The following is a 26479-nucleotide window of genomic DNA, read 5'->3' on the forward strand; positions in this document are numbered from 1 at the left end:
AGTGAATTATTTTTGTTTCTTGGAAGCCACTGATGTACTAATAACTCTTTCCTATGGCTATTACTTTGGGATTTTGTCGTCTACATGAACACACTAATTGTTTAATAACAATTGGGTTTTTGAAGCTGTAGTGTGCATTCCATTCTAGTGGTATCTCGGAGACAAGAAAATCATGCCAATGACTTCTATCCTGACATTTCGATCGTTTAATCCGTTTTGTGGTTAAATCACAGACAGCGATGACCTGAAAAAAATTCTTTCAGGCCTGCGTCTAAAATGCCACTGTAGCTTCTTGCTTTTGTGTCCCTCGTGAGTAAAGTAAAGATGCTGACGTGTTTTGCTTCCTTGCCAGTCTTCAAGAAAGCAGTCATCTTGGTCTACAGGGAAAACAACAAGCTGAAGAAGAAGATGGTGAGGGCTGCGCTTCGCCATGTTATTCATGTGGACTTGGCACAAAAGTCACATTTCTTTTCTTGTTTTTGACGCCATCAGGCCAACTCCCGTTCGGCGCTTTCTCACGGCGATCCCGACCCCTTCAAGTTCCGTTGGCTCATCCCTCTGTCGGCACTCCAGGTCCGGCTGGGAAATACAGCCGGTAAGATTTTCTCTTCTTCACCAATTAGTAGAAATGGCACAAATATTTGGCATTATACAAAACAATTTGCGATACGATTCGCGTCACGATTCACAGATAAGTCACTGTTTAATCCCGATACTTCACATTTAAGACGATAATTGCTATATTTGTAGAACACTTTGGGGTAAAAAAAGAGACGTAAAAGTACATTTATATCAATTTATTGCTTGAATGCTAAAGTAAAGTTTTATGTCTGAAAAACAAATGGCCTTCATTATAACATTTTCTCAGTTTTTATTGCAAACCAGGTTTCATCCAAGAATTCTAAATTTGGAAGAAAAAAAACATCTTAAAAGAGGTATAGATAGCACTTAATGTGGGATTTTGTAATGGACTAGTGGATGCGAGTGGAAGTGTGACCAGATGTCGTTTATTTCCACCAAAAACGTGTGAAAAAGAATCAATAAAAAAACATAATACATACATTTTCTAGGTTGCACAAAGGATAGATATGTAAATTAAACAAGAAGAGATGAATTAAAGGTTTAGAATTGGTTGGAAATGTAACATCTGTGGGATCACGGCGCCATGAATGATTCACGTTGAATACAGCCACCGCCTGAGAAACATCGTAAAACTTGTAATTCGCCACTTGCAACGCCAACTCCGCTAATCACTCACAGAGAAAATCCAGCAAATCTCTTTGTTCTTTTTTTCTCTCCTTTTCCCAGAACACAGTCTTAAGCTCATTCTTCTTGGCCACACACACACACACACACAATTTCTGACATTTCTCTTCATTCTCCACTAAAATGATAAACCCTTGAAAGAGCGGAGGATTAAATGAACCTCTGCTTTCTCGCAGGACCGGGCACAGAAAGTTGCTGCATTTGGGAACTGATTCACTCCAGGTCTGAAGTGGAAGGTCGACCTCAGACAGTCTTCCAGCTGTGTAGCAGGTCAGACATTTAGCCCATAGCTATTTATTTCAGAATGGTGTTCAATTAGACTCTATTAGTCAAAACGTGTTGAAATCAATGTATAAGACTGAAAATTCAGTATTTAGTTTTCCATTAACATGGAAACATTTCTTTTATATATAGAAAAGTCATAATAATCCAATGTGAAGCTTTTTATCAAGATTGAAAGTCACTTAACGTGCTGAGAAATTGGGATCAGGCTGAATGAATGTTCCTTTTTCAGCAATTCTTTCAATCGACGTTTAGCCTCGAAAATGGTTCGATTCTCTCATGCGTCTCTTCTGTCCTCCTCAGCGAGCCCGAGAACAAGGTGAACGTCATCAAGGTGATCCGCTCCATCCTCAGGGAGAACGCCAGGAGGAACACGAGAGGCGAGGCCACGTTGGAGCGCGGCTGCAAGGAACGCCTGGCGGCCATGCGTGCCACCGCGCCGACGACAGGTATTTTATTTGCTTTCTATTTATTTTCTCGCTTGTAGACGTCTCATTTTGAACCTGTACATTTGCTGTCAGCCTGTCTGTTCAAGCGGACGAAACGTTTATCGTCGTCAATGGCAGCCATTGTCTTATTATTGGTACAATCTGCTCTCGTTTTTTCTGTACGAGCTGCACTCGTTTTAATGTTGCTGTGTCGTTAAAATGAGGTTAGCTGCTCAAAATTTTTAGACCAATTTCCTTCAAAATGGCATTTGAAGCATGATAAATATCCTCCTTCCAATAAGTAAAGTAAAATTAGGTAGAATTTTAAATTAGGGATTTTTTTTACTCTAAACCACGTGTCAGAGTGGCGGCCCGGGGGCCAAATCTGGCCCGCCGCATCATTTTGTGTGGCCCGGGAAAGTAAATCATGAGTGCCGACTTTCTATTTTAGGATCAAATTAAAATGGAGTATAGATGTAAATTAAATTTCCTGATTTTCCCCCTTTTAAATCAATAATTGTAATTTTTAAATCATTTTTTTCTGTTTTTAGTTCAAAAATCATTTTGTAAAATCTAAAAATATATATAAAAAAAGCTCAAATAAACATTGTTTTAGATCTATGAAAAACTGGATATTTAGGGCTTTTCCATTTATTAAAAAAAAATCAAAATATTATATTTAAAATGGCCTGGCCCACATAAAATCGAGTTGATGTTAATGGGGCCCGCAAACCAACCTGAGTCTGACACCCTTGTCTAAACTATAGTTGACAAAACGTGCATTGTTAGTAGTAGGAAATTCTTATTTACAGTGGATAACAACCCAAAAACATACAATGTGTACAATTACGACGAGAAGCCATGCTTGTAACTTCATGGCAGACAAAGCTTGAGTCTCGTAATGTCCAACCATCGTAAGTCAAGGACATCCTTACCCAAGACTCCCTGTAAATCTTCATATCCTGGCATATTCTACATTGCGATGTGAACGTGGTACCCGCATCATTTATTTCCCGGAAGGTATTCCGTCGAAAAACACGCCAGACGGAGAACATGTTCTCGGTGGCTATCTCCGCGCGCCTGCAGGTCGTATTTGCTTGAATGTGTGAAGTGTGAAATCCACCTTAGCCAGATCATATCTTCACCTTTGAGGTCACCAAAAGAGCGGATGTCCACGAGCGCCGTGTGTTTTGCCAGATAAGAGGTCCGCAATTGACTTGCATGTGCGTGCGTGTCTCCCTTCCAGGTTCCTCCAGGCCTTCCCGGGTGTGTCGGCAGCCCCTCGGAGATCCGCCCGCCTGGTCCCGGAATCTCAAGTGCGGAGCGGACTCGGAAGATGGCGGCCCGAGCGGCGCTCCCCTTTCTCCCGTCACCGAGAGCTTGGGAAGTCACTCCGCGAAGGAGTCCGACATCCTCAGCGACAACAACGACGGCTCCGGCGAAGCCGCCAAGGGCGAAGCGCTCGACGCTCGGTTCTTCCAGTTAAAAATTTGCGAAGAGCCCGTGCTGACATACGCGGCCGCCGCCGCCCACATCCGACCACCGGAGGGGGGCTCCTTGGCGAGAGACGAGCTGGGCGCGGCAAAGAGGAAAAGTGGCGGTCTGCGGAGAAGCCCGGGAGTGCTCGCTTGCGTTAAGGAGCGCAGCCGCTCGTTGGACATCCGCGACGGCGCGTCGTCGCCGCCGGGCACGCTGGACCTCAACGCACTCCTAGAGAGGGAGTTTAGCGTCCAAAGTCTGACCTCGGTCGTCAACGAGGACTGTTTCTACGACACGGAAAGACCTTCGAATGCCCTGGAACGCAACCCCAGTTAGCGCCCTTTACACGCGAACAACCAACGGGGGTGTACAAGTCCTTCATTTGACATTTAAGTATGCGGTAATCTTGCTTTGGTGCCATCTGGTGATATGTAAAGCAATTATTATATATATATTTTTTAAGTTTGGTCGTCAATGGGTGAAAATCACAGGATTGGACTTTATTTGTTGCACTAAGGGACACAAATCTGAGAAAAAAAACACAATTTCAAACAAAATTTTTACATTTTTTCATTCCCAGGTACTACATCAACCGTAATTTGAATTTAAGCAGTAGACAGCTATTCAAAAGTTGGCATTATCTTAATTTAGTCGTATGTGTTGTGGTAGTTAGCAAAAGAGGGAAATTGATATTTAAAAAAAAACACTTTGAAAATCATGATTAATGCATGAAAGTCTTAAACTCAGAATTAGAATTAAGCAGATAAGAAACCTTTGATTGTACCAACCCAGCATTTTTGTCCAGGGGACAAATAACAATCTGATCAAGCTTGTAAAGGTCACAAATTGGATCGTGATTATCTTCTGCTATAATAGTGATAATTTGATCTAAAAACATGGTTTTCCTTGACAACATGAAGGCACAAAATGGCACCAAAGCAACTATTTTCCTTACCTGATTTTAAGAAAGAAACAATGAATAGGTTGTCAGAACAATGACTGCCAGGGTACACAGTTAATGGTACTAATCACTTTAGGTAAAATAATGTTTTGGAAACAAGTTGAAGTGAAGCGAGAGAGAGGGGAAAAAAACAGTAAGTTCAAAAAGCAAATCGATACTAATTTTTGACCTTAAGGGTCAACATAAACTGGCCAAATGTGGCCCTCCATCGTGCCTTGACACGTGCACAATAGCACCCCACCAGATGTAAACAGCCCACACGCAAAAATAGGCCAAACTGACCAAATACATTTTGCACAGAATTGGCGGTTTAAACAAAATCAAAGTTGGGGACGTCATTAAAAAAGACACGGTTCCTGTTAAGAGTTGAAGGAAACACATTTAATAGGAGACTGGATCATAGGAAAGGATAAATGTAGATTTCAAAGTTGTGTCCCAACTAATGATGTCGACTGAAAGCAAAGATCTAAAATCCTGCTGCAGTAAATATCTTTATTTTTCTTCCCATTTTGGTCTTCTATATTTTGTGCACTAATGTACACTGTCTGCCTATATGATTGAACTCTTTCTGTACAGGTTTTAATTTTATTATTGCAGTTTTTATTTATTTTAATGTAGATTGAGTTTGTATAAAGTCTGTTTGGGTTAAGACTTGAGGCGTTTATAATTGAATTTACTTGCAAACAAAAGAAAACTTGTAATGGGAAGGTTGCGCATATCCTGAATAGCCTCTGGGATTCTTTTCTAAGGAATTATTGTTTGAAAGAAGGCTGCTTTAAGGATTCTGAGTAGCAATAATTAAAAAAAAAGTCAGTTTGTATGTTGATGTCTTTTGTAAATGCTATTTTATTCCTTTTTCTACTTGAAACTGTACAACTTAGAAATGAGACAGGAATCATTTGCAACCAAGTGCTTTTTTTTGTAAATGAAGATGGAGTTGAAATACGATTTTAGAGCAAACCACTAAAGACGGTCCATTCGTACTATGCCTTTAATGCTAGCATACCAATGAATGTGAATTCCTCCTCTTGATGGAATTTTTTGGAAATAAACTTTTATCTGTGAACGCTGCCTGGAAGAAAGTCCTGTCTTGGCGTGGGAGTGGGCGTGTATTCTAAACAAACTTATTGGCTTTCTGGGGTGGAATCGGGTCGCTCGGGGGTCTTTGGGCTCACCTCTGGTCGCGGCCCCCGTTTCCTGGTGAGGCGTTTCAACCGCAGCTCTTCTCTGAAGTTGTAGCCGAACAGAAGCTCGTCCTGGTGGCACATACCGGCGTAGACATCCACCAGCGCCTTGATGTGGCCAAGGGTGAGCTCGGTGGGGCGCAGGGTGGGCTCCACGTCCGCCTCGCGCATCAGCTCCTCCGTCAATCCGTCGCGACACGCATCGGGGAACAGCATTCTGGAAGGTGGGAGAACGCAGGTGAGATGCTTTTAATGTGGCAACCATCGTGTCTGTTTAATAATCAGATCGAAGAATTATTCAACAGTTATGCCGGGAAAAGGGTGTGTCCGCCACTTTCTGTTTGCTAACTACGAGTGCTACTCCTGGCTCACGGGCTCCTTACTACATAAAAGGCTGTTTTTATTTAAGGAGAAGACTTGGTCTTTTTATTTTTCAAATTGAAAATTGTTCATTCATTTACTATATTGTGTGTCCTTGCTTGCTGGAAAAGTGGGTGCACTGTGGTGTAGAGGTTCATTTGCCTGACTGCCATGCGGGCTGGTGCGGTTCGATTACTGGCGCGGTGTCATTTTCCCTTAAACAGAAGCAACAGTGTGTACTCAAAAACGACAAGGTAAGGTGTGGCCAATACATGGTGTAGAGGTTCATTCACCTGACTGCCATGTGGGCAGCTGGGGTTCGAATCCCAGTTGGGAATCATTTTTCCCTTAAAAAGAAACAACCGTGTGTAGTCAAGACCTTCCAATAATGACATAGTAGAGTGTGGCCACCATGGTGTAGAGGTTTGTTCACCTGACTGCCATGTAGGCAGCTGGGGTTCGAATCCCAGTTGGGAATCATTTTTCCCTTAAAAAGAAACAACTGTGTGTAGTCAAGACCTTCCAATAATGACAAATTGAAGTGTGGCCAATTCGTGGCGCAGAGGTTTGTTCACCTGACAACCATGTGGGAGGCTGGGGTTCGAATCCCGCTCTCGTTTGACTCATCACTACACTATGTAGTTCAGTAAATGGATGATCCTTTTTTCATTAAAATAAAGACTTAGTCATTTTTTTCAGCAAAACAATTTATTTCCGGTCAGCCTTCGGCTGACCGGAAGACAGTTGGAGGGGAGGGGTTCCTGGTGGTGTTCGACAGTCGGCCTTCGGCCGACTGCCGACACCATACAGTCGTCGATTGCTGGTCACCAGTCAGCCTTCGACACCATGTGCGCCACCGGGACGTGAACCCTCGCCTCCCACATGGCAGGCAGGTGACTTACCCTCTACACCATGAGGCGGCCCGCCTATACATGGTCATAGGATGCTTTTATTGAAGGAAAGACTTAGTCTTTTTTAATGGCAAAATGGTTCATCCACCAGTCTGTCGCAAGTCAACGGCCACCGGGTTGCGAACCCCGCTTGCCCACACTGTAGTCAAGTGAGCAAACCTCTACACCACAAAGTCACCACACTTTACTTGGTGATTATTGGAAAGTCTTGACTACACATTGCTGTTTCTATTTAAGGGAAAAATGATTCCCAACTGGGATTCGAACCACAACTCCCTGCATGGCAGTCAGGTGAACAAACCTCTGCACCATGAAGTCACCATACTTTGCTTGGTGATTATTGGAAAGTCTTGACTACACATGGCTGTTTCTATTTAAGGGAAAAATGATTCCCAACTGGGATTCGAACCACAACAGCCTGCATGGCAGGCAAGTGAGCAAACCTCTGCACCATGAAGTCACCACACTTTACTTGGTGATTATTGGAAAGTCTTGACTACACATGGCTGTTTCTATTTAAGGGAAAAATGATTCCCAACTGGGATTCAAACCACAACTCCCTGCATGGCAGTCAGGTGAACAAACCTCTGCACCATGAAGTCACCACACTTTTCTTGGTGATTATTGGAAAGTCTTGACTACACATTGCTGTTTCTATTTAAGGGAAAAATGATTCCCAACTGAGATTCGAACCACAACTCCCTGCATGGCAGTCAGGTGAACAAACCTCTGCACCATGAAGTCACCACACTTTTCTTGGTGATTATTTGAAAGTCTTGACTACACATTGCTGTTTCTATTTAAGGGAAAAATGATTACCAAGTGGGATTTGAACCACAACTGCCTGCATGGCAGTCAGGTGAACAAACCTCTGCACCATGAAGTCACCACACTTTTCTTGGTGATTATTGGAAAGTCTTGACTACACATTGCTGTTTCTATTTAAGGGAAAAATGATTACCAAGTGGGATTTGAACCACAACTGCCTGCATGGCAGGCAAGTGAGCAAACCTCTGCACCATGAAGTCACCACACTTTACTTGGTGATTATTGGAAAGTCTTGACTACACATTGCTGTTTCTATTTAAGGGAAAAATGATTCCCAACTGGGATTCGAACCACAACTCCCTGCATGGCAGTCAGGTGAACAAACCTCTGCACCATGAAGTCACCACACTTTTCTTGGTGATTATTGGAAAGTCTTGACTACACATTGCTGTTTCTATTTAAGGGAAAAATGATTCCCAACTGAGATTCGAAACACAACTCCCTGCATGGCAGTCAGGTGAACAAACCTCTGCACCATGAAGTCACCACACTTTTCTTGGTGATTATTTGAAAGTCTTGACTACACATTGCTGTTTCTATTTAAGGGAAAAATGATTACCAAGTGGGATTTGAACCACAACTGCCTGCATGGCAGGCAAGTGAGCAAACCTCTGCACCATGAAGTCACCACACTTTACTTGGTGATTATTGGAAAGTCTTGACTACACATGGCTGTTTCTATTTAAGGGAAAAATGATTCCCAACTGGGATTCGAACCACAACTCCCTGCATGGCAGTCAGGTGAACAAACCTCTGCACCATGAAGTCACCACACTTTTCTTGGTGATTATTGGAAAGTCTTGACTACACATTGCTGTTTCTAGTTAAGGGAAAAATTATTCCCAACTGAGATTTGAACCACAACTCCCTGCATGGCAGTCAGGTGAACAAACCTCTGCACCATAAAGTCACCACACTTTTCTTGGTGATTATTGGAAAGTCTTGACTACACATTGCTGTTTCTATTTAAGGGAAAATGATTACCAAGTGGGATTTGAACCACAACTGCCTGCATGGCAGGCAAGTGAGCAAACCTCTGCACCATGAAGTCACCACACTTTACTTGGTGATTATTGGAAAGTCTTGACTACACATTGCTGTTTCTATCTAAGGGAAAAATGATTCCCAACTGGGATTCGAACCACAACTCCCTGCATGGCAGTGAGGTGAACAAACCTCTGCACCATGAAGTCACCACACTTTTCTTGGTGATTATTGGAAAGTCTTGACTACACATTGCTGTTTCTATTTAAGGGAAAAATGATTACCAAGTGGGATTTGAACCACAAAAGCCTGCATGGCAGGCAAGTGAGCAAACCTCTGCACCATGAAGTCACCACACTTTTCTTGGTGATTATTGGAAAGTCTTGACTACACATGGCTGTTTCTATTTAAGGGAAAAATGATTCCCAACTGGGATTCGAACCACAACTCCCTGCATGGCAGTCAGGTGAACAAACCTCTGCACCATGAAGTCACCACACTTTTCTTGGTGATTATTGGAAAGTCTTGACTACACATGACTGTTTCTATTTAAGGGAAAAATGATTCCTAACTGGGATTTGAACCACAACTCCCTGCATGGCAGTCAGGTGAACAAACCTCTGCACCATGAAGTCACCACACTTTTCTTGGTGATTATTGGAAAGTCTTGACTACACATTGCTGTTTCGATTTAAGGGAAAAATGATTACCAAGTGGGATTTGAACCACAACTGCCTGCATGGCAGGCAAGTGAGCAAACCTCTGCACCATGAAGTCACCACACTACTTGGTGATTATTGGAAAGTCTTGACTACACATGGCTGTTTCTATTTAAGGGAAAAATGATTCCCAACTAAGATTCAAACCACAACTGCCTGCATGGCAGTCAGGTGAACAAACCTCTGCACCATGAAGTCACCACACTTTTCTTGGTGATTATTGGAAAGTCTTGACTACACATTGCTGTTTCTAGTTAAGGGAAAAATGATTACCAAGTGGGATTTGAACTTTCAGCATTAGCTTCGATGGCCATAGAAAAGAAGGAAAGAAAGGAGGATCGATATTGTGTACAGGTAAAAAGGATTTTTGGTGAGTAAAATATGGCTATATTCCTAAATAATATTTCAATTGTATGATGTTATTAGTGATGATTTTTTATGTGTCGCAGCTGTAGCTGAGTAGAGGTTTTATAGCTATAAAATAGTTTTTGAGGGTTGGATTGATTACGACAGCTGAAGGCGTCGCTAGGAAATTCACGGACCGCCACTGGTTATTTGATATCAAACAAGAAAGAAATACTACTACTTAGCGGTTTTTGTGGTACACCGCGAAAAACGGGGGAATACTGTGGGAATATTTTCACAGTATTCTCCCGTTTTTCACGGTTTTTGCAGTACAACACGGAAAACGGGGGACTACTGTAAAAATATTTTCACAGTATTCCCCCGTTTTTCGCAGTCTTTGCGGTACACTGCAAAAAATGGCGTACTGACTACTGCGGAAATATACTTTTCACAGAGTTCCTCTGTTTTTCTGAGTGTACCGCAAAAAAACGTGAAAATGCAAAAACCACAAAACGTGACAAACGGAGAATGCGTATCGAATGATTTTTTCAACACGGCCATTCTGAGCCATGGCTGGCGCTTAATTGTCAGTCGGGAGCCGCTTCAGCCGGAGTTATATAAAATGTGCCGCCTCCTCGTTCCAAAGCAACCTGGCTGACTAATAATTGCTGCTCTCATTCACGCAGCCAGCGCCACCGTGGGCAGCCTTTGGTTGCAAAGTGTGTTTTTCCTCCGGTTCGGTGCGACATGACGGAAAAGGCCACGCGAGGACGTCGGCGCTTACCCGAGTCCTCTGCGGCAGTACTTTCTGCGGAACTGGAAAATATTCCTGACCACTTTCTCCACCATTTTGAAGGGCTGCTGGATTTTAGGCTGAACCAGAGGGGTGAAGTGAACAACTCCAACGTCCACCTATGCAAGCACACAAAGGGTCGGCAGGGTCAATAATACTGAACTCGAGAAGATTTTGCCTGTGAGAATGAGGCGGAAAAGCGGCAGTGGGAGTGAAAAAAAAGGCAAACGTGAGGAAAATATGGTTGTCGGACAGAAAAGTGATAACGGCACAGAGGGGGAAAAAAAAGATGACGCAGCGTGGCTGGCTGTTGAGTTGTCATAGTAACAGCACAGACCAAACACTCAGATGTCCTTTCTCTGGCAACATCAACACTTACTGTTTAGTGGCAGTCTGGCTCACCTCATTTTCATGTCTTTCTAAGAAATAAAATACAATTGTCCCTAAAACTGAGCTTTACCAAGAGTTCAAATCCAATTTAGACAAAAACAATCCAATCTCAAATGTGTCACACGGCCCAATTGGCACACCAATTCTAGAGTGCTCGCTTAGAATGCGAGAGGTCGCAGATCCCCTCCTAGTATTTTCCAAGTTTTCACTTGGAAAGCAAACAGAAAAATAGTTAGCCAGTCCATGATATGGAAAGGAGGTGGTTTGGGGTCTTAGCTCACATGGTAGAGTGCTTGCATAGAAAGCAAGATGTTGTTGGATCAAAGCTCAGCATTTTCCAAGTTCTCACTTGGAAAGCAAACAGAAAAATAGTTAGTCAGTCCATGTTAAGGTAGGGATGTGGTTTGGGGTCTTAGCTCACATGCTAGATAGCTTGCTTAGAATGCGAGAGGTTGTTGGATCGAGTCCCAGCATTTTCCAAGTTTTCACTAGGTAAACAAACAGAAAATAGTTAGTCAGTCCATGTAAAGGTAGGGAGATGGTTTGGGGTCTTAGCTCACATGCTAGAGAACTGGCTTCGAATGCAAGAGGTTGTTGGATCGAGTCCTGACATTTTCCAAGTTTTCACTAGGAAAACAAACAGAAAATAGTTAGTCAGTCCATGTAAAGGGAGGGATGTGGTTTGGGGTCTTAGCTCACATGCTAGAGAGCTCGCTTAGACTGCAAGAGGTTGTTGGATTGAGTCCCAATATTTTCCAAGTTAACACTTGGAAAACAAACAGAAAATAGTTAGTCAGTCCATGTAAAGGCAAGGAGGTGGGTTGGGGTCTTAGCTCACATGCTAGAGTGCTCCCTTAGAATGTGAGAGTTTGTTAGATCGAGTCCTGACATTTTCCAAGTTTTCACTTGAAAAACAAACAGAAAATAGTTAGCCAGTCCATGAAAAGGTAAGGTGTGAGTTGGGGTCTTAGCTCACATGCTAGAGAGCTTGCTTAGAATGTGAGAGATTGTTGGATCAAGTCCTAACATTTTCCAAGTTTTCACTAGGAAAACAAATGGAAAATATTTATTCAGTCCATGTAAAGGTAAGGAGGTGGGTTGGGGTCTTAGCTCACATGCTAGAGAGCTTGCTTAGAATGTGAGAGGTTGTTGGATCAAGGCCCGGCATTTTCTAAGTTTCCACTAGGAAAACAAATAGAAAATATTTATTCAGTCCATGTAAAGGTAGGGACATGGTTTGGGGTCTTAGCTCTCATGCTAGAGTGCTCACTTAAAGTGTGAGAGTTTGTTGGATCAAGTCCTGACATTTTCCAAGTTTTCACTTGAAAAACAAACAGAAAATAGTTAGCCAGTCCATGAAAAGGTAAGGTGGTGAGTTGGGGTCTTAGCTCACATGCTAGAGAGCTTGCTTAGAATTGCGAGAAGTTGTTGGGTCGAGTCCCAGCATTTTCCCAGTTTTCACTTGGAAAGCAAACAGAAAATTGAAGAAAATGCCTTACTATAGATCAGGGGTGGCCAACTTGAGAGCCACTATCCAGTGTTTTCCATATCTCCCTCCACCAACACACCTGAACTAAATAATCGGATCGATATCAAGCTTCTGGACAGCTTGCTGTTGAGTTGGTTATTTGATTTCGGTGTGGTAGAGGAGGGAGATATGGAAAACAGACCGGATCGCGGCTCTCGAGGACTGGAGTTCGCCACTCCAGAACTAGGCCCTTGTGTCCTTTTGATTGAAGTAGCCCTCAGAGAAAAAAAGTGTGGACACCCATGCTCTAAACCGCCTTAGTTGGGCGGAGGTGTTGCCTTCCGATCCTTCCCACGTCAGCCCTAAACTGATGTGACACGACGGTTGAAGAAGTCGTGACAGACAGATTCAGCAGAGTCGCTTTAGGAGCCACCAGCGCACCCTCTCTCTGATTGCTTGTTTTTCCTCTAAAGGATCATCTTCCGACCACCAGAATGGAATCACATGTAACATCAGAAGATCAGAAGACAATTTCATAATCTCACATCATTGGGCATTTGGTGCTGCTTGGTAAACAGTGTTTGACATGAATGTTATAGCTTAATGGGGGTGGCGTGCGGTGGGGTTGGCGGTGCTTGCACACAATCCGCTATAAGCTCTTCTGTGTGCTGCCTTACCAGGCCATTGGTTGACTGATACACACACAAGGACATCAGCAGTATTAGTCTTTATCATCATCATACTATATTTCATTCCATTTAGAGCTTTTTGGTTTTGGGTGCTTTTCAAAAATACTTTGGAGAAGATCCTGGAACGTGTATGAAAAGTCGAATCCACTCCCTCTATTAGTCACGCGAATAAGTACTTAGGGGGGAAAATACATTCGTCAATGGGCAACTGTCTTCAGCACTAAAGTTGAAATTTGTGGCACTCTAAGTTTACGACAAATAATGGACACCTGCCACCTTTAACGGTAGTTAATGAGTGACATTACATTGTGGAACATGTATTTTGTTTCCAGATTTGAAGTTGTATTTTGTCAAACTGCCAAATTCCAATTTTCTATACTGTAGCACTTTGTAGGAAAAAAACAGATAGGATTTTATTCTTTAAAAAAAACATACAATTTTTCATAAGGCCATTTTTGTTCTAAAAAACATGTATAATTAGTGATTTTTTTCCCTTTGAAAAGACCTTGGTTAGTACGGCTATTTTTCATATATAAAAAAAACATGTATAATGATGTTTTTTTCCTTAAAAAAATACCATGTATCGTAAGACCATTTTTCATTTAAAAAAAGATCAGATCCAATGAGGCTTTTTGAAGCGGAAATGATAACCACATATTCAGGCGGTCACGCAAACAATTGGGGCTACATTTAGCAGTGCTGGTAAACTGCAAAACTATCGCTTATCTGATCTATAGATAGGCCCGTGTATCCTTACCTCAAGGTGAAGTCCCATAATAGAACAAGATTGGTGGGGCCGATTGTCTTATAGTAATGCGCGAGTGAGGAAAAGTCCCAAATTGTTTTCTTAAATTGCAGAATTCTTGCTGCCGCCCACTGAATTAAAATGCAATCCCCTTTGTCCTAGACCAATTTAAGTTCAGGCGCTGCACTGCCGACTCAGACATGAGAAGATGTCGTCAATAACGATGAACAGAGGACAGTTCCGTTGTCGCCAGCTTTATAAAAATCATTTTTTTCACCCGTCACTCACTCTGAAAGATTTAGCTTGATCATATCCTGAGCATCTGAATTGTAAAATGCTTCCATCGGTGCCTTGGTGATGCAAGATCAGACTGCCATCTGTTTAGAAGAAGCAATAAAAAAGCGCACCTTGAATCCGCCCGCCGCTAGAATAATTAGGCCATTTATATTCGCCGCTCCATGATTTAAGAGAAGAGCGGGGCAAAAGTCGATATCGAGACTATACAGGCGGCATTTCTGCCATCAGCTTGTCCATGTCACTTTGCTATTATGATTTATGGATGGCCTTGCGAGACAGCTTCACTACGTAGCCCATGTAATATGTACTGCGCTCGGCCATTAATCCTCCCCCCCAATAACCTCGGCATGCCGGGATGCTTCACTAAATCACACGCTGTCACCCAACCTGAAAGTTGAAGTGCTATGAACACGATTTGACTTCACTTTCTCCACAGGAAGCAAATCTAGAAATATGAATGCAATTACCTCGTGTCGGGCTGTGCGGGCAAAAACAGGTGACTCATCTAAATGAGTTTTTTCAGTGGAAAGCGACAGAAAGGCTCTGAATATCGTCGTTAAGGTGAATTTGATGTGGAAAGACACTAAAATCAAACATTTACACAAGTGCAGTATTTAAACAGAGGAATTCGGTTGTATCGTATTGATGTATGGATTGTATGGATTGGTTGGAACAACAATAAAAGAAATGAGCCTTGTCATGTTTTGGAGTGTGTTGTGTGTTTGTAGTGTTGTTTGTTGGTCAGGTGTAAACAATAGCATCCGAGGACATACGACACCAAATAAGCAGCCTAATTGTTGTCATCTAGCAAGTAAAAGCTGCTATATTTTGGTTCAACACATGTGTCATGTGCAGTTTTCACACTTTAGCAGAAGTGATACACTCCTTTTGTTAAGGTGTAGAATGTTGGTCAAGATGAACGATGCGCTTTCTAGTTAAAAAAAAAAATCTCCAAGTGCACAACTCTTGCTAAAAGAACAAGACGACGTTATATGTACATAAAAGCCTTTTCCATTTTTGCTGGCCCATCACATTTTCCTAATTGAAAGATTTGCTGGAAGAGCAACAAGCGACACTGAAAACTCAGCTTGACAATGAGAATTCCCAAGGTAGCCTGATTGAAAAGGCCTAATATATACAGTATAAGATGATTGCTATCGGAAAAGTCATCAGTCTTTTATTGTCTGCACTTTAAGGCTTTCTCTAACCCACTTTGAAGGAAAGCACGTCCCCTCCCACATTTCCATACTTCATTTTTTTGACCTTCTCAAAGCTCAGTTGGGACATCTATTACTGCTCTGCTTTTGTATTCTCTGACTTCCCACTCCCATTCCTGCCTATATCACGACCATATTTCCCCCAGTGGTTTCCCGAGCTGTAATTTGTCACGTCCGTCCAACGGAAATGGGATGGCAGAGGCCTGGAGCCACAGTGGACCTTGCTACCTCAACCGCAAACACTTGCGCTTATATAATAACCAGGTATTGGGAAAAGGGGAGGGGGGGGGATAGAAAAGCCTGATGGCTATATAAGAGGAAAGCTCCCTAAGATGTTGCTACCCAAAAAAAGAACACTTCCATTAATAATGAAGACACCTTGAGAAGACAACCTCATAACTGAAAAAGACAGCCGTTAAAGTTAGCTGATATATAAATCAGATGTTGCTTGAGGGCTTTCAAGAGGAAAGGCTTTGGCTTCCTGTACAGTCGGCCTGGCGCATTTCCTCTGGAACGGCCTAGGGAACGCGTGAGGACAACAGACCTGTACAGCTCGTTTGGGAACCGACTTCCCCACATATTTTCTTAAACTGTCAAAAGTTGTTGACTGTACCTCACCTAACGAATGCTTTGACATACAAAATATTCAGGTTACGAAATGTCAAACGTAAACAAACAGTTTAGTTTCTTGAGTGTGGGTAACATTTTAAATCGTTAAGTATGTGTATGTATGTACGTATGTTTACTCAGCTGCCACTCGCCAGTCCAACATGTATTTCTTATTCATTTTAATGGCTTAATCAATTATTTTTTTCAATCTTTTTTTTGCATACATACATAATTGCATTTGCATTTTTATCTAATAAAAACATCGGTATAGTTTTATCATTCAGTGAGGATTTAGGGGATAACGTGTAATATTGTGGAATGAATGATGCCAATTTAATGTAAAATATGCTACTAGTCTACTAAAGACAAATCCAAGTTATGAAACCACTTCTGGAACCAATAAATGTCGTAAGTAGAGGTACCATTACGCCTTCCAAAGGGCTACTGAAGTGCTAGCTAGCATTCACATTTCTGAGCGCTTTACACCTGGACACATGAGCATGGCTCCTTTAAACCTTTGCTGTGAACCGAATGTATTTGCAAGAAGAGCATAGAAACCAATTACACGAGGGGACACATAACGGAGGAAAAAGCTAATTGAACGATAAAAGACCCTCATGCGGGTCATGCAATAGCGTGACTGGCTGGGCTCTGCTGCAAAAAGACTGAAAAGCTCTGCTGTGAGGTGATAAAAAAAGGAAAGAAAGAAAGCATGGCTCCCACACGCCTTTAATAGCCTGGGAAATCTTGACACATCATGGTCACACATCTGCACTACCCCACTTTATGTTAACGGCATTTTGCGGTTTCTCTCATTGCACCTTCCTTCTTTAACCTATTCATTTATTCATCATATTCCCCAAGGAAGAACACCAGTATCAGCACTTAAGATCTCATCGGTTACAAGGAGACGGGTCACACACGACGTCGTCTGCGGAAAAAGTGCAAAGATTCGTCTTACGTGAGCTCCATTAGCACAGAACTAACATCGCATTTGAGGCGGAGCAATTTGCGTTGTGCACGCATATTTGGATTGCATTTTTAGTCCCTTCATAAGAATTGAGTGGAAAGTTAAGCCATAGAGAAAACAGTTTGATAAAATGAACGGGTCAATTGCTGAAAGACTGAACGGAACGGTTGCAACTCGCTCGGTGCCTGCAGCGGTAGATTAGGACTGTTTTTGCTGATTTGGCCGTGAAGAAAGGTTCAAGCAAAACATGTCTGCGTGCCCAATAGTACTTTTCCATCTCTTATTTTGTCCTCTTTCTCCTCTAGGAATGCAGATTGCCCTTGTCACACCATCTCTCCTATTGTATGCCCTTTACTGAAAGGAAAAGATAAGCCTAACTGATTCCTACAGTAGATATGTGCATGCGCGTGTTAGTGTTTCCATGCCCTACAATTAAAACAAACACAACTCATTAAGATAAAGCTGACCAGTCACTGACTTGGCAAATTTCAAAGCATCGGTGCTGAAGCCGAGTTTGAAAAGGAGAAAAAAACATTTCAAATCCTCGCAGGCTTGAATCCCACACCCTAAAATCAGTTAAGAACAAACCTAAATAACCCAGATTTTAGCCGCCAATCTAGTTTTGCCATAGAACAGGGGTGTCAAACTCATTTTTTGTTGCGGGCCATGTTGTAGTTTCGATTTCATCCGATATGTCTTCCAACTAGGCTGCCAAAATTAATTGATTAATAAATTGACAGCTTTTTCAATCATGCTGATCGATAGATAATTTTTGGATATTCAAATTTGTACAAATCGTCTGCAATTATTGATTTAAAATGAGCAAACAGGAAATATTCCCTATACATCTATAATCTTCATTTGAATTTGATCATAAAACAGAAAGTTGGCACTCATCATTAACTTTCTCGGGCCACACAAAATGATGCGGCAGGCCAGATTTGGCCCCCGGGCCGCCACTTTGACACCTGTGCCATAGAAGATACAGCAATTATTTACATGTAGTTGCTGTGAATTTATAGTTTTACAAAAATACTTGTATAAACATAGGTTGGGTGGTTAGATCTCGGAAAATGCTAAACTTGACAACCTTGACACCTACAGCGCATATTTTGATAGAAATTTGTTGACGAGCAAGTCACGCAGTGGGAAACGCACACATACAGTTACACAGTCCATCACAGTGACAGACGTCCACACATACACACACTGGGGAAAATAAAGCGAGAGAGCTAGAGAGAGAGAGAGAGAGAGAGGGGGCTCGGGTGGGGGAGCGCTCGAGAATAGAGAGCGCCAGAGCATCGCGGCTCTTCTTCCCCAGCAGGCTACGCTCCAGCCTGTGTGGTCCTCGGGGCTGGAGTGCCTCTCCTCCGTTGTTGCTAAGGAGATGGACGTCTCGAACGGAGCCGCGGTCCGGGCCGAATTGTCCGCATGGTCCCCTTCCCAGCAGCCTCTCTCAGTTCAGCGTGCCACGCTTGTTTGTGTGTTTCCCGGAATCGCCGTGAACGACGTGACGACTCAGCGGCCGCTCTGCAGCAGCCGCCAGGGTAAGCCGCGTTCGCTTTGTTGGCTTGGACGAGAGGAGAAGGCAATCGCTTCCCTGTTAGGGGACGCCGGACGTGTTGGCTAATTTCATTTGGAGATAATTCACGCTGGAATCAGTAGACGGAGAAAGTTATCGGTAACTTGTTTCCTTGTGGTGATGTGACGTAAAGAAGGTCCTGGATTTGTTTTTTTTTTAAAAGCAATGAAATATCATTGCAATTGAAGATGTTTAAATTTAAATGCTGAGGTAAGGGCACTGCAGAATTACGCCTGGATTGCAATCGAGCATCGCAAAATAGCACAAAGTCATTTCTCCCTCTTGGTGTCAGCGCTGCGTGTGGCTCGGGACGGGACATAGAAAATGCACAGATGCACAATACGTGCCTTTATTTTGCTTACCTAGGGTCTGGCACGGTCAGCTCTTATTGCTGCCCCTTTTGTTTCCAGCCAGTAAAGTGCATCTGTGTGAGCTGAATGAGGGAGGGGGGGAGAGGAACCAGCCCACTCTCTCGCTATTTTTCATGAGCGTGCGTCTCTCTCTCCTCCAGGACGAGGAGCTGAAGGAGCCAGGGTTTGACCGGCGTCCGAGGAAGAGACGGGGCGAGAGCCGCCCGACAAATGCGACCCGGCGAGGACGTCGTCCCAGGCTTGACGACGGAGCATGGCATCCACCGGCGTGCAGATATTTGGATTCGTGCTGGCGCTGTTGGGTATCATGGGTGCCACGGTGGCCACTCTGCTGCCCAACTGGAAGGTGAGCGCGGACGTGGGCTCCAACATCATCACAGCCATCTCCCAGATGCAGGGACTGTGGATGGACTGCACCTGGTACAGCACGGGAATGTTCAGCTGCACGCTCAAGTATTCGGTGCTTTCGCTTCCCGCCTACTTGCAGACTGCCCGCACCACCATGGTGCTGTCCTGCGTACTGGCAGCCATGGGTCTGTGCCTGGCGTCCCTGGGACTTAAATGCACACGCTGGGGTGGGGGACGGCGTTCCAAGAGGCACGCGGCCATCGCCAGCGGCAGCTGCTTTCTCGCCGCTGGCTTTCTGTGCCTGGTGCCCGCGTCCTGGTTCACCAACGAGGTCATCACCAACTTCCTGGACTCCACCGTGCCCGAGAGCAATAAGTTTGAGCCGGGAGGTGCCGTGTACGTGGCCTTCGTTTCCGCCGGATTTCTCCTGATGGGGGGCTCCATCTTTTGCGTGTCCTGCTCGGGTAAACGGCACGGCCCGCAGGACCTGGTCTTGCTCCCCCCGCCTGATAAATTGTTGCTGCAGCAACAGCAGCAACAGCTGCTCCAACAAGAGCTCCAGCATCAGTATTGCTCTCTCTCTCCGCTAGACAACAAGACCGGCTACAGCCTGCAGGACTACGTGTAGGCGTGCAGTGTTGTGGGTGCGCTAGCTCACGGGAGAGGACTTTAAGAGCGGGCTAGGGGGAAAAAACTGTCTCTCGGTTTTGCGTCTGGCTCCCATCTTTCTTCTGATTTGCAAGCACAAGCAGTGGGGGTAATCCCTGGGTAGCACCTTGGAGCAAACAGGCCGAAGGCCAATCGAAGGCAGCCGTTGACCAAATGCGAGAAATCCTTCATCGGTAAATCAGCGCGAGGAGGGTTCCCCGGGGAAAGGATTAAGCAAATAGGAGGGATTTTTCCACTCGCCAAAGGTTTGAACCGAGAGAAAAAAAGCAATCACTTAGCTGCATTTTACTCTTTTGGAGCCATCTCAATCCAAGACATACCCAATAGGAGGACGTCCTTTTGGTACGTGGCCATATTTTGGATTGCCGTTCCAGTGACTTTGATGTCTTGCCGCCAAGCATGCCGTGTTTAGCCTGGCTTGTGTTTTAATACAGCGGGAGGATCGCTGGAAGTTCGAGACATAGCCACCTGCACATATGCTTGTGCCTGAAAAAAAATCTGCAGTGATATTTAGCGTGGGGAACGTATTCAGAGAGGAGGAGGTGATGTAGGCTGCTGGGCAGGATTTGAGCAACTGGAGGAAAATAAAAGGACGCCTGCTCTCCTCCTCTCGGCAGGTGGAGATGTGAGAGAGATGGAGAGAAATAGAAAGCAAGACAAAATGGAATGCTTAAGCGAACTAGGTCGGAGTGTTATCGTTATTCCCCATCCCGAAAACGCCCCAACACCAACCATTTCAGCCAACGTAACCATTTCTGGCACGTAAACACAAAACGGCACCCCTTTAGACATGCACTCCCTCACTCCTCCTCACACTTGTCTATCCTTACAGACAGTAAACACACCCAGCCGTGCTGAATTTTGCATGTTTTCAACCTTGCCATCCTCCGCCATGCTACCATGGAAACCAAATTATTGTCTGAGGGCTGGTGCTTGTCAGCCAAGTGATTTGTTTGTGGTAGGACATGTTTTTTTTTCTTCTCCTAGCCATTGTTCCCTAAGCTTCAATCAGCGCCTCTGCGAACACGACTTAGTCTAATCCCCTTTATTAGCTAGTGAGGAGAGGCAGCGTCCGCGTTAAATTGTTTAGAGATTTATCAATTTCTTCTCTTGCGACCAGAGCGGCAGACGTGAAGTCTCCCAATTCGTGGTCAACCGTCAGGCCGCTGTATAGAAGCGTTGAATCATTCTCCATATGTGACATGTTTTCCAAGCGTGTCAGCATTGAGGCGGCACCTATAAGTGTTACCACCCGCGCTAGACGCAACCACCTAAAATGCACACAAGCATTGTGTCATTCTTCTGGTCCACATAACATGGATGGGATAGCTGACTTAAGAACTCCGATACATGTTGAATTTGTGACCTAGCACACCCACGTACAGGGGCACTGTTGCGCTTTTACACTTCCTCGTTTTGTATCCTTTTCATGAGGAGAAGTGGAGGCTTTGGCAACGATGCATAGGACCACACAGTTCCCTCCTTCTCTCTCATATACACAGCTTTCTGCGGAGGGAGCAGATGGCCGAGGCCAGCTCGCCACCTGCAGGCTTTTGCCGGCACACCACGGAACATCGCCACGGGCGCCGGCATCCCAACGGGAACAGGTTTCCCCACCATCTTGCCCCGACATCTCCCGCTGACGATAACGCCGTGCCCAATTACGGGAAGCAATGCAATAAGGAAAAAGGCTAAGAATGTGCCATGTCATTGAACAATACTGACATTTTTTTTGCGTTTCGAGAATGTGCCAAATACCGTAGTCTCACGAGGACGTTTTATTATAATCCGGAATCCTTTATCCTTATTTTTCTAGTATGTTCTTGTACATGGATTGTACATTAGCGAATGTTTTATGGATTTGTTCTGCCAGACTAAGTCTCAAGCCAACTAGATGCTTGTGTGCAGTGCGGGGCGGCTTTCGAGGGTTACTTCAAATCCTCTTCATTTCTGATTTCCCAAAGCACAGTGAGATTCACTAAGCATGAGTGTGGCGATGAGGACGAGAGTGGGGTATTTTCTAAATAAATATATTCATTCAGGAGTATTATAGGGTTTGTGGCAGCTGTACACAAGTATCTACGAGTTTTTGGATGCCGAGAGACTAGGGCGTTCTCTCAGATTGTTCCGATAGAGGTTCCGATACCATGATCATAACCATATCTTCTTTATAAGAAGAGAACTGCAGTGCACCTTTTTGTGTTACTATTTTGAGAGTAGGTGGTTTCATACGGTTGAGCATTCCGAGCTCCCTGAACCAGTACAAACGCAACACAAGTGGCACTCTGAAAGACACAAAAAACAAAAAAAAAGCAAATGACATCCCACCGTTCCAGGGGGCAGTTACGATCTAGACGGTCCTCTTTATCGTGTGTTTGTGCAGCTTGATATCAGCACGCAATTTACTTAGCTTAGAAGTGGCCCTAAGAATTTAAAAAAAAGTGACAAATGTGCATAGAAACTGTACCGATTCATTGATTTATCTTTTTGGATAAACTGCAGCTTATTTTTGTGGATGCTTCAGCACTTCTTACTTTGCCAGAGCATAATTGTGATGATGAGCAGCTCACAAGTTCTCAAACAGTTGTCTCAATGTGCTTGTGCAAGTAGTTCTATTTTTTAATCAATAAAACTATTTTATGAAAGCCACCTGCCTGCTGGGTATCTGTGACATACGCCAACGATGAGGGCGGAGACGGCGGTTGGCGGTCTTGCCAAGTATACAGAATGTTAGATGGTACAGACTGAGCCGAGTGCAGCCGGCCAGCCAGGCTGCTTTTACGCAGCAAAGCACCCTGGGGAGCAGTGGCATCAGTTTGACTGTATGCATCTATAATACATTGCCATGTGCAAATGGCTTTTGAAAAAGGAATTCTACTCTGAATGTCGCACCCAAGCTCACCAGGCACTCACTGAGATGACAAGATGATTAACAACCTTTCATGGAGTTACAGTACACTACAAAGAAATTTATTTGGCAATTGTCCTATATAAGGGCCGTTTAATGCTGTTGTTAAAATGTGTTTATAGACAGTCCAAGGTGAATTTGGGGTATGAAACGGGTAGACTGATTGCAGGGAATATATAAACACATACTTGTTAACCTCGGCCAATTGCTCGCCTTATTAATGATTGCAATTCCCTTTATTAAGCGATAAAAAACTGTACAAACTGTACAAACTCACAGGGCGCACGTAATTTTTTTAAATTTTCTCCAAAGTGGCTTTCTGACGCGCTATATTTATACAGTGAAAAGGCGGACGGGTGAAATGGGAATTCGCATATCATGCTTAAAGCATGACAATACTAATAGTAGTCAATTAATGTTTTCGTCTGCTACCAGTGACCGAGACGATCCGGATTAGACCCGAAGTGGGTAAAACGAGATCGGTTTTGCAAAAAAAAAAACATACTTAAAAAAATCTCGTACAAAAGTTGTTATACGGCGTCCAGAATGAACAGACTTTTTTAGTGAATAGTTTTGCTAGCAACCTGTTGCTTCCTTTTCTTTTAAACAGTGATGCCTTTTTCAAACGATATATCAATTATTAGTCAAAGCAAATCGATAATCTTTTTGGAAACCAAGTATCATGATCAATCCCAATTTCAACATATTGTCACACCCCTATGCTATATTATTGCTAAAACAAGTGTTGACTTGAATCGGTTATTTCAATCAACTCCATCTCTTTCCCTTTCCACAGAACATTTTTTTATCCAGGAACTTACAAAGACGGAATACTGACAACGCTCACATGCTCCCACTCCTCGCGGTTATGCAACCTAAGTGCAGCTCAAATAGCTTCTTCTCTCAAGGGGAAAACACTAATAAGATCAGATCCTCAGTGTATTTAACCTACATTCTCCGTCAAACTCTCCCACCTTGAGTTGCCGCAATGACAAACCTGAACATGAACTCAGACTATGGGGTGTGATGAGCAATACGTACTTTCTTTTGAACTTACGCCGAAACACAATCAAACACAATACGGCTTATATGCAAGAAAAAAACGGAATTTGAAGGTCTTTGTCTTGGATAGCCGTTGCGCTCGTCCATGATTGTACGAGAGGGATGAGGTTAGTTTGGATACTATCGCAGTGGTTGGGATTGGGGGAGAATAACCTTCCTTTGTTTGAAATGGTCCCAGTGCAAATGAAAGCGACCTTGGCAGTCCAGTAAACTGCTGAGGAAGGCAGTAAAAAGCTTTGGGGATGACAAAGGAGCCACGTGGAAGAAAACAATACACGGTGACAGTTCCAAAAGAGAGCCGTTAATATTTCACTACGCATTGGGCGACACGTGGCTGAGAGTATTTGGTGGCCGGAAAATGTTAAATGGGTGAAAGATGTTCATGTTTTTGCCTCTCTGGGGGTGTTTTCTGGTCATAGGACAGAAGATGTACGGCATGAATTATAAATACTAACTGAGTCACAATATTAAGGCAGGTGATTCGCTATGGCAAACTAGGTAACAAAAACTAAAGGAGTATAATCACAGGCAGAAAACTTTATTTCAAAAGAAATTGACAAATTGACTTTATAGTCGTTCCCACTAAGAATATAAATCCTGAAATTAAAATTAATTACCTTTTAATAGGTTGATAGATTTTCATTAATTGAAGATTTATGGCTTCCATTTTGGTGAGTCATTTTCTTGCCTTTTATTCCTCTAGTTAAAATACTTTACGATCAATAAACTCACTCACCGAATCGTCTGTGTGTAGGTACAAAAACGGAAAATCATCTTGCCCACTAAATTTTCACCAAGTAGTCTCTTCTAACAAGGTATGGTTTCTCATTATTTTTTAATTAAATTGTGTTAAGATTACAGTTTACCCCTAATTTGCTGTTATCTGTAGGAAACACTGAATGATCCCACATGTTGTTGACATTATCCATACACGGTAATTAAACACATCTCTCATTTCTATTAAATAATTTGGGTGCATTTCTGCGTTTCTTGTTTTTAAACATTCATCACAAAGCAGCATTTCAGGCGACACCCTTCCAGGAATTATACCATTGTGGCTGGTAGACTAACAAGAGGAAACTAAAAATGCAACAGACATTTTGGGCTGTGCAACAGCACCAGCTAACAAATTGTACTATGGTTTTAACCAGGAACCTTCCCCTTGTTTAAATTATTCTGCCTTTGTTTTGGTTGGTGAGGAATTTAGCAATTGTAGTTGTTTTGGAAGGCAGCTTCCAAACTCAAGTATAGCTGTGGTGTGAAATCCAATCTCAATGGCAAGATTGAGATCAGCTCGAAACGCCTTCAGCAAGACATACAAAAACAACAATAGCAAGATTGAGATCAACTAGAAATGCTTTTAGCAAGACATACAATAACAACACACCTACACTTCCGCTGGTTGACTCATTAGGGACACAATAACATAATTTGCGCCTAGGATGACATTCTGTTAAATGTGCCAAGGTTAGAAATGGGAACGCATCATTTATATTAACTTTTTTACCTGTTAAAGACTCAACCCTGGGGTGTTTAAATGCGCCTGCTCAGATCCCTGAAAATAACTTTCCCCGATCCTCTTGATACCACGTTTGACCCGTTTTATGAGGCAGGAGGAAGCTGAGATGAATTGCGACGGTCGTGCGCACGGTAGGCGGTGAATAAAGCGCGCCGACCCGCCGAATAAATTTCTCCCTCCCTGTCGAAGCCAGAGGTGGGCCAAGTCAGGTCGCAGCTACGGTATCCATCACTGTCTGCTTCTGCATTAGTCTACAACCAAAGACTATTCTGAATTGTTGAGATAATACTTCTATCACACTTGGTATACTACAAGCCAATAGCGGCACTGTGGGGACAAGCAAAACATAAATGAGCTGAATACATCTGCACTCTCCCTGGACACTCACCAGCTCTAATGGATGTTCAATGCGGCATTAACAAATTCAATTTAGGCTCAGCTCGTCTGGCCTGTGGTCTTAGCTGATGACTGTGTACAAGGCGAACATCTGTAGGGCTTTCCTCCTCCGAGGCTCGGCGAGCTGGCTCGGTCCGCCCAACGCGACCATTTTTCAATATCAGTTTGATGACCGGCTTCGGAGAGGCGGCCATCTGTTGGAGCTACGCCTCTCTCTACGATCAGATCCATCTTGTAATGAAGCGCTCGTTTGGCTGACTCTGTAAATGAGGCTTAACTGTGTGGGTAATTTTCCCTTCTCCCTTGTAACGAGCAAACGTTTACTTAATCTTTTTAATGTCGTCGTTTAAAATGTAGCTACTTTTTTTTTAAACGACCAACAATCTTTATGCGAGAATACACTGGCAAGTTGTTACACTTTTTTTTAAATTATGTGTAATAGTGGAGAAAAAAAATCAATTGTGAAAGGTAATGATGGCTTGACCGATGACCAGAATATAAATGAGAAATTACTATCCATAGAAAAGCAACAAGAATGCAGAATGCAAAAAAAAAACACTCGTTTAAAATGTAGTTACTTTTTTTTTTAAACGACCAACAATCTTTATGCGAGAATACACTGGCAAGGTATGTTACACTTTTTTTTTAAATTGTGTAATAGTGGAGAAAAAAATTCAATTGTGAAAGGTAATGATGGCT

The 26479-nt window shown here is 43.3% G+C and overlaps 2 protein-coding genes across 4 annotated transcripts in view; one reads left to right on the forward strand and one right to left on the reverse strand.

Annotated features, from left to right (window-relative positions):
- Positions 1-5482, forward strand: part of tiam2a (TIAM Rac1 associated GEF 2a) — a 53455-nt gene extending 47973 nt beyond the window's left edge. The window contains exons 23-27 of the mRNA XM_077621168.1: positions 353-411; positions 493-595; positions 1443-1536; positions 1852-1997; positions 3223-5482. Of these exons, the coding sequence (XP_077477294.1) occupies positions 353-411; positions 493-595; positions 1443-1536; positions 1852-1997; positions 3223-3791 (971 nt within the window). The 3' untranslated portion in view covers positions 3792-5482. The remainder of the gene's footprint in view (positions 1-352; positions 412-492; positions 596-1442; positions 1537-1851; positions 1998-3222) is intronic.
- The window catches only part of tfb1m (transcription factor B1, mitochondrial), a 28530-nt gene continuing 7293 nt past the window's right edge, over positions 5243-26479 (reverse strand). The window contains exons 1-3 of one of the 3 annotated variants that reach the window (XR_013305237.1): positions 18870-20445; positions 10532-10659; positions 5804-5817 (exon numbers count right to left, since the gene is read on the reverse strand). Coding sequence is in view for 2 of the 3 variants with exons in the window: in XM_077621174.1 (XP_077477300.1) it covers positions 5380-5817 (438 nt within the window). In the remaining variant the exon portion in view is untranslated. Of the gene's footprint in view, positions 5818-10531; positions 10660-18869; positions 20446-26479 lie in introns of those variants that run through there. The other 2 variants (XM_077621175.1, XM_077621174.1) reach the window with 2 other exon arrangements.

Source organism: Stigmatopora argus, chromosome 15, assembly GCF_051989625.1.
Source record: "Stigmatopora argus isolate UIUO_Sarg chromosome 15, RoL_Sarg_1.0, whole genome shotgun sequence".
NCBI classification, from domain to species: Eukaryota; Metazoa; Chordata; class Actinopteri; order Syngnathiformes; family Syngnathidae; genus Stigmatopora; species Stigmatopora argus.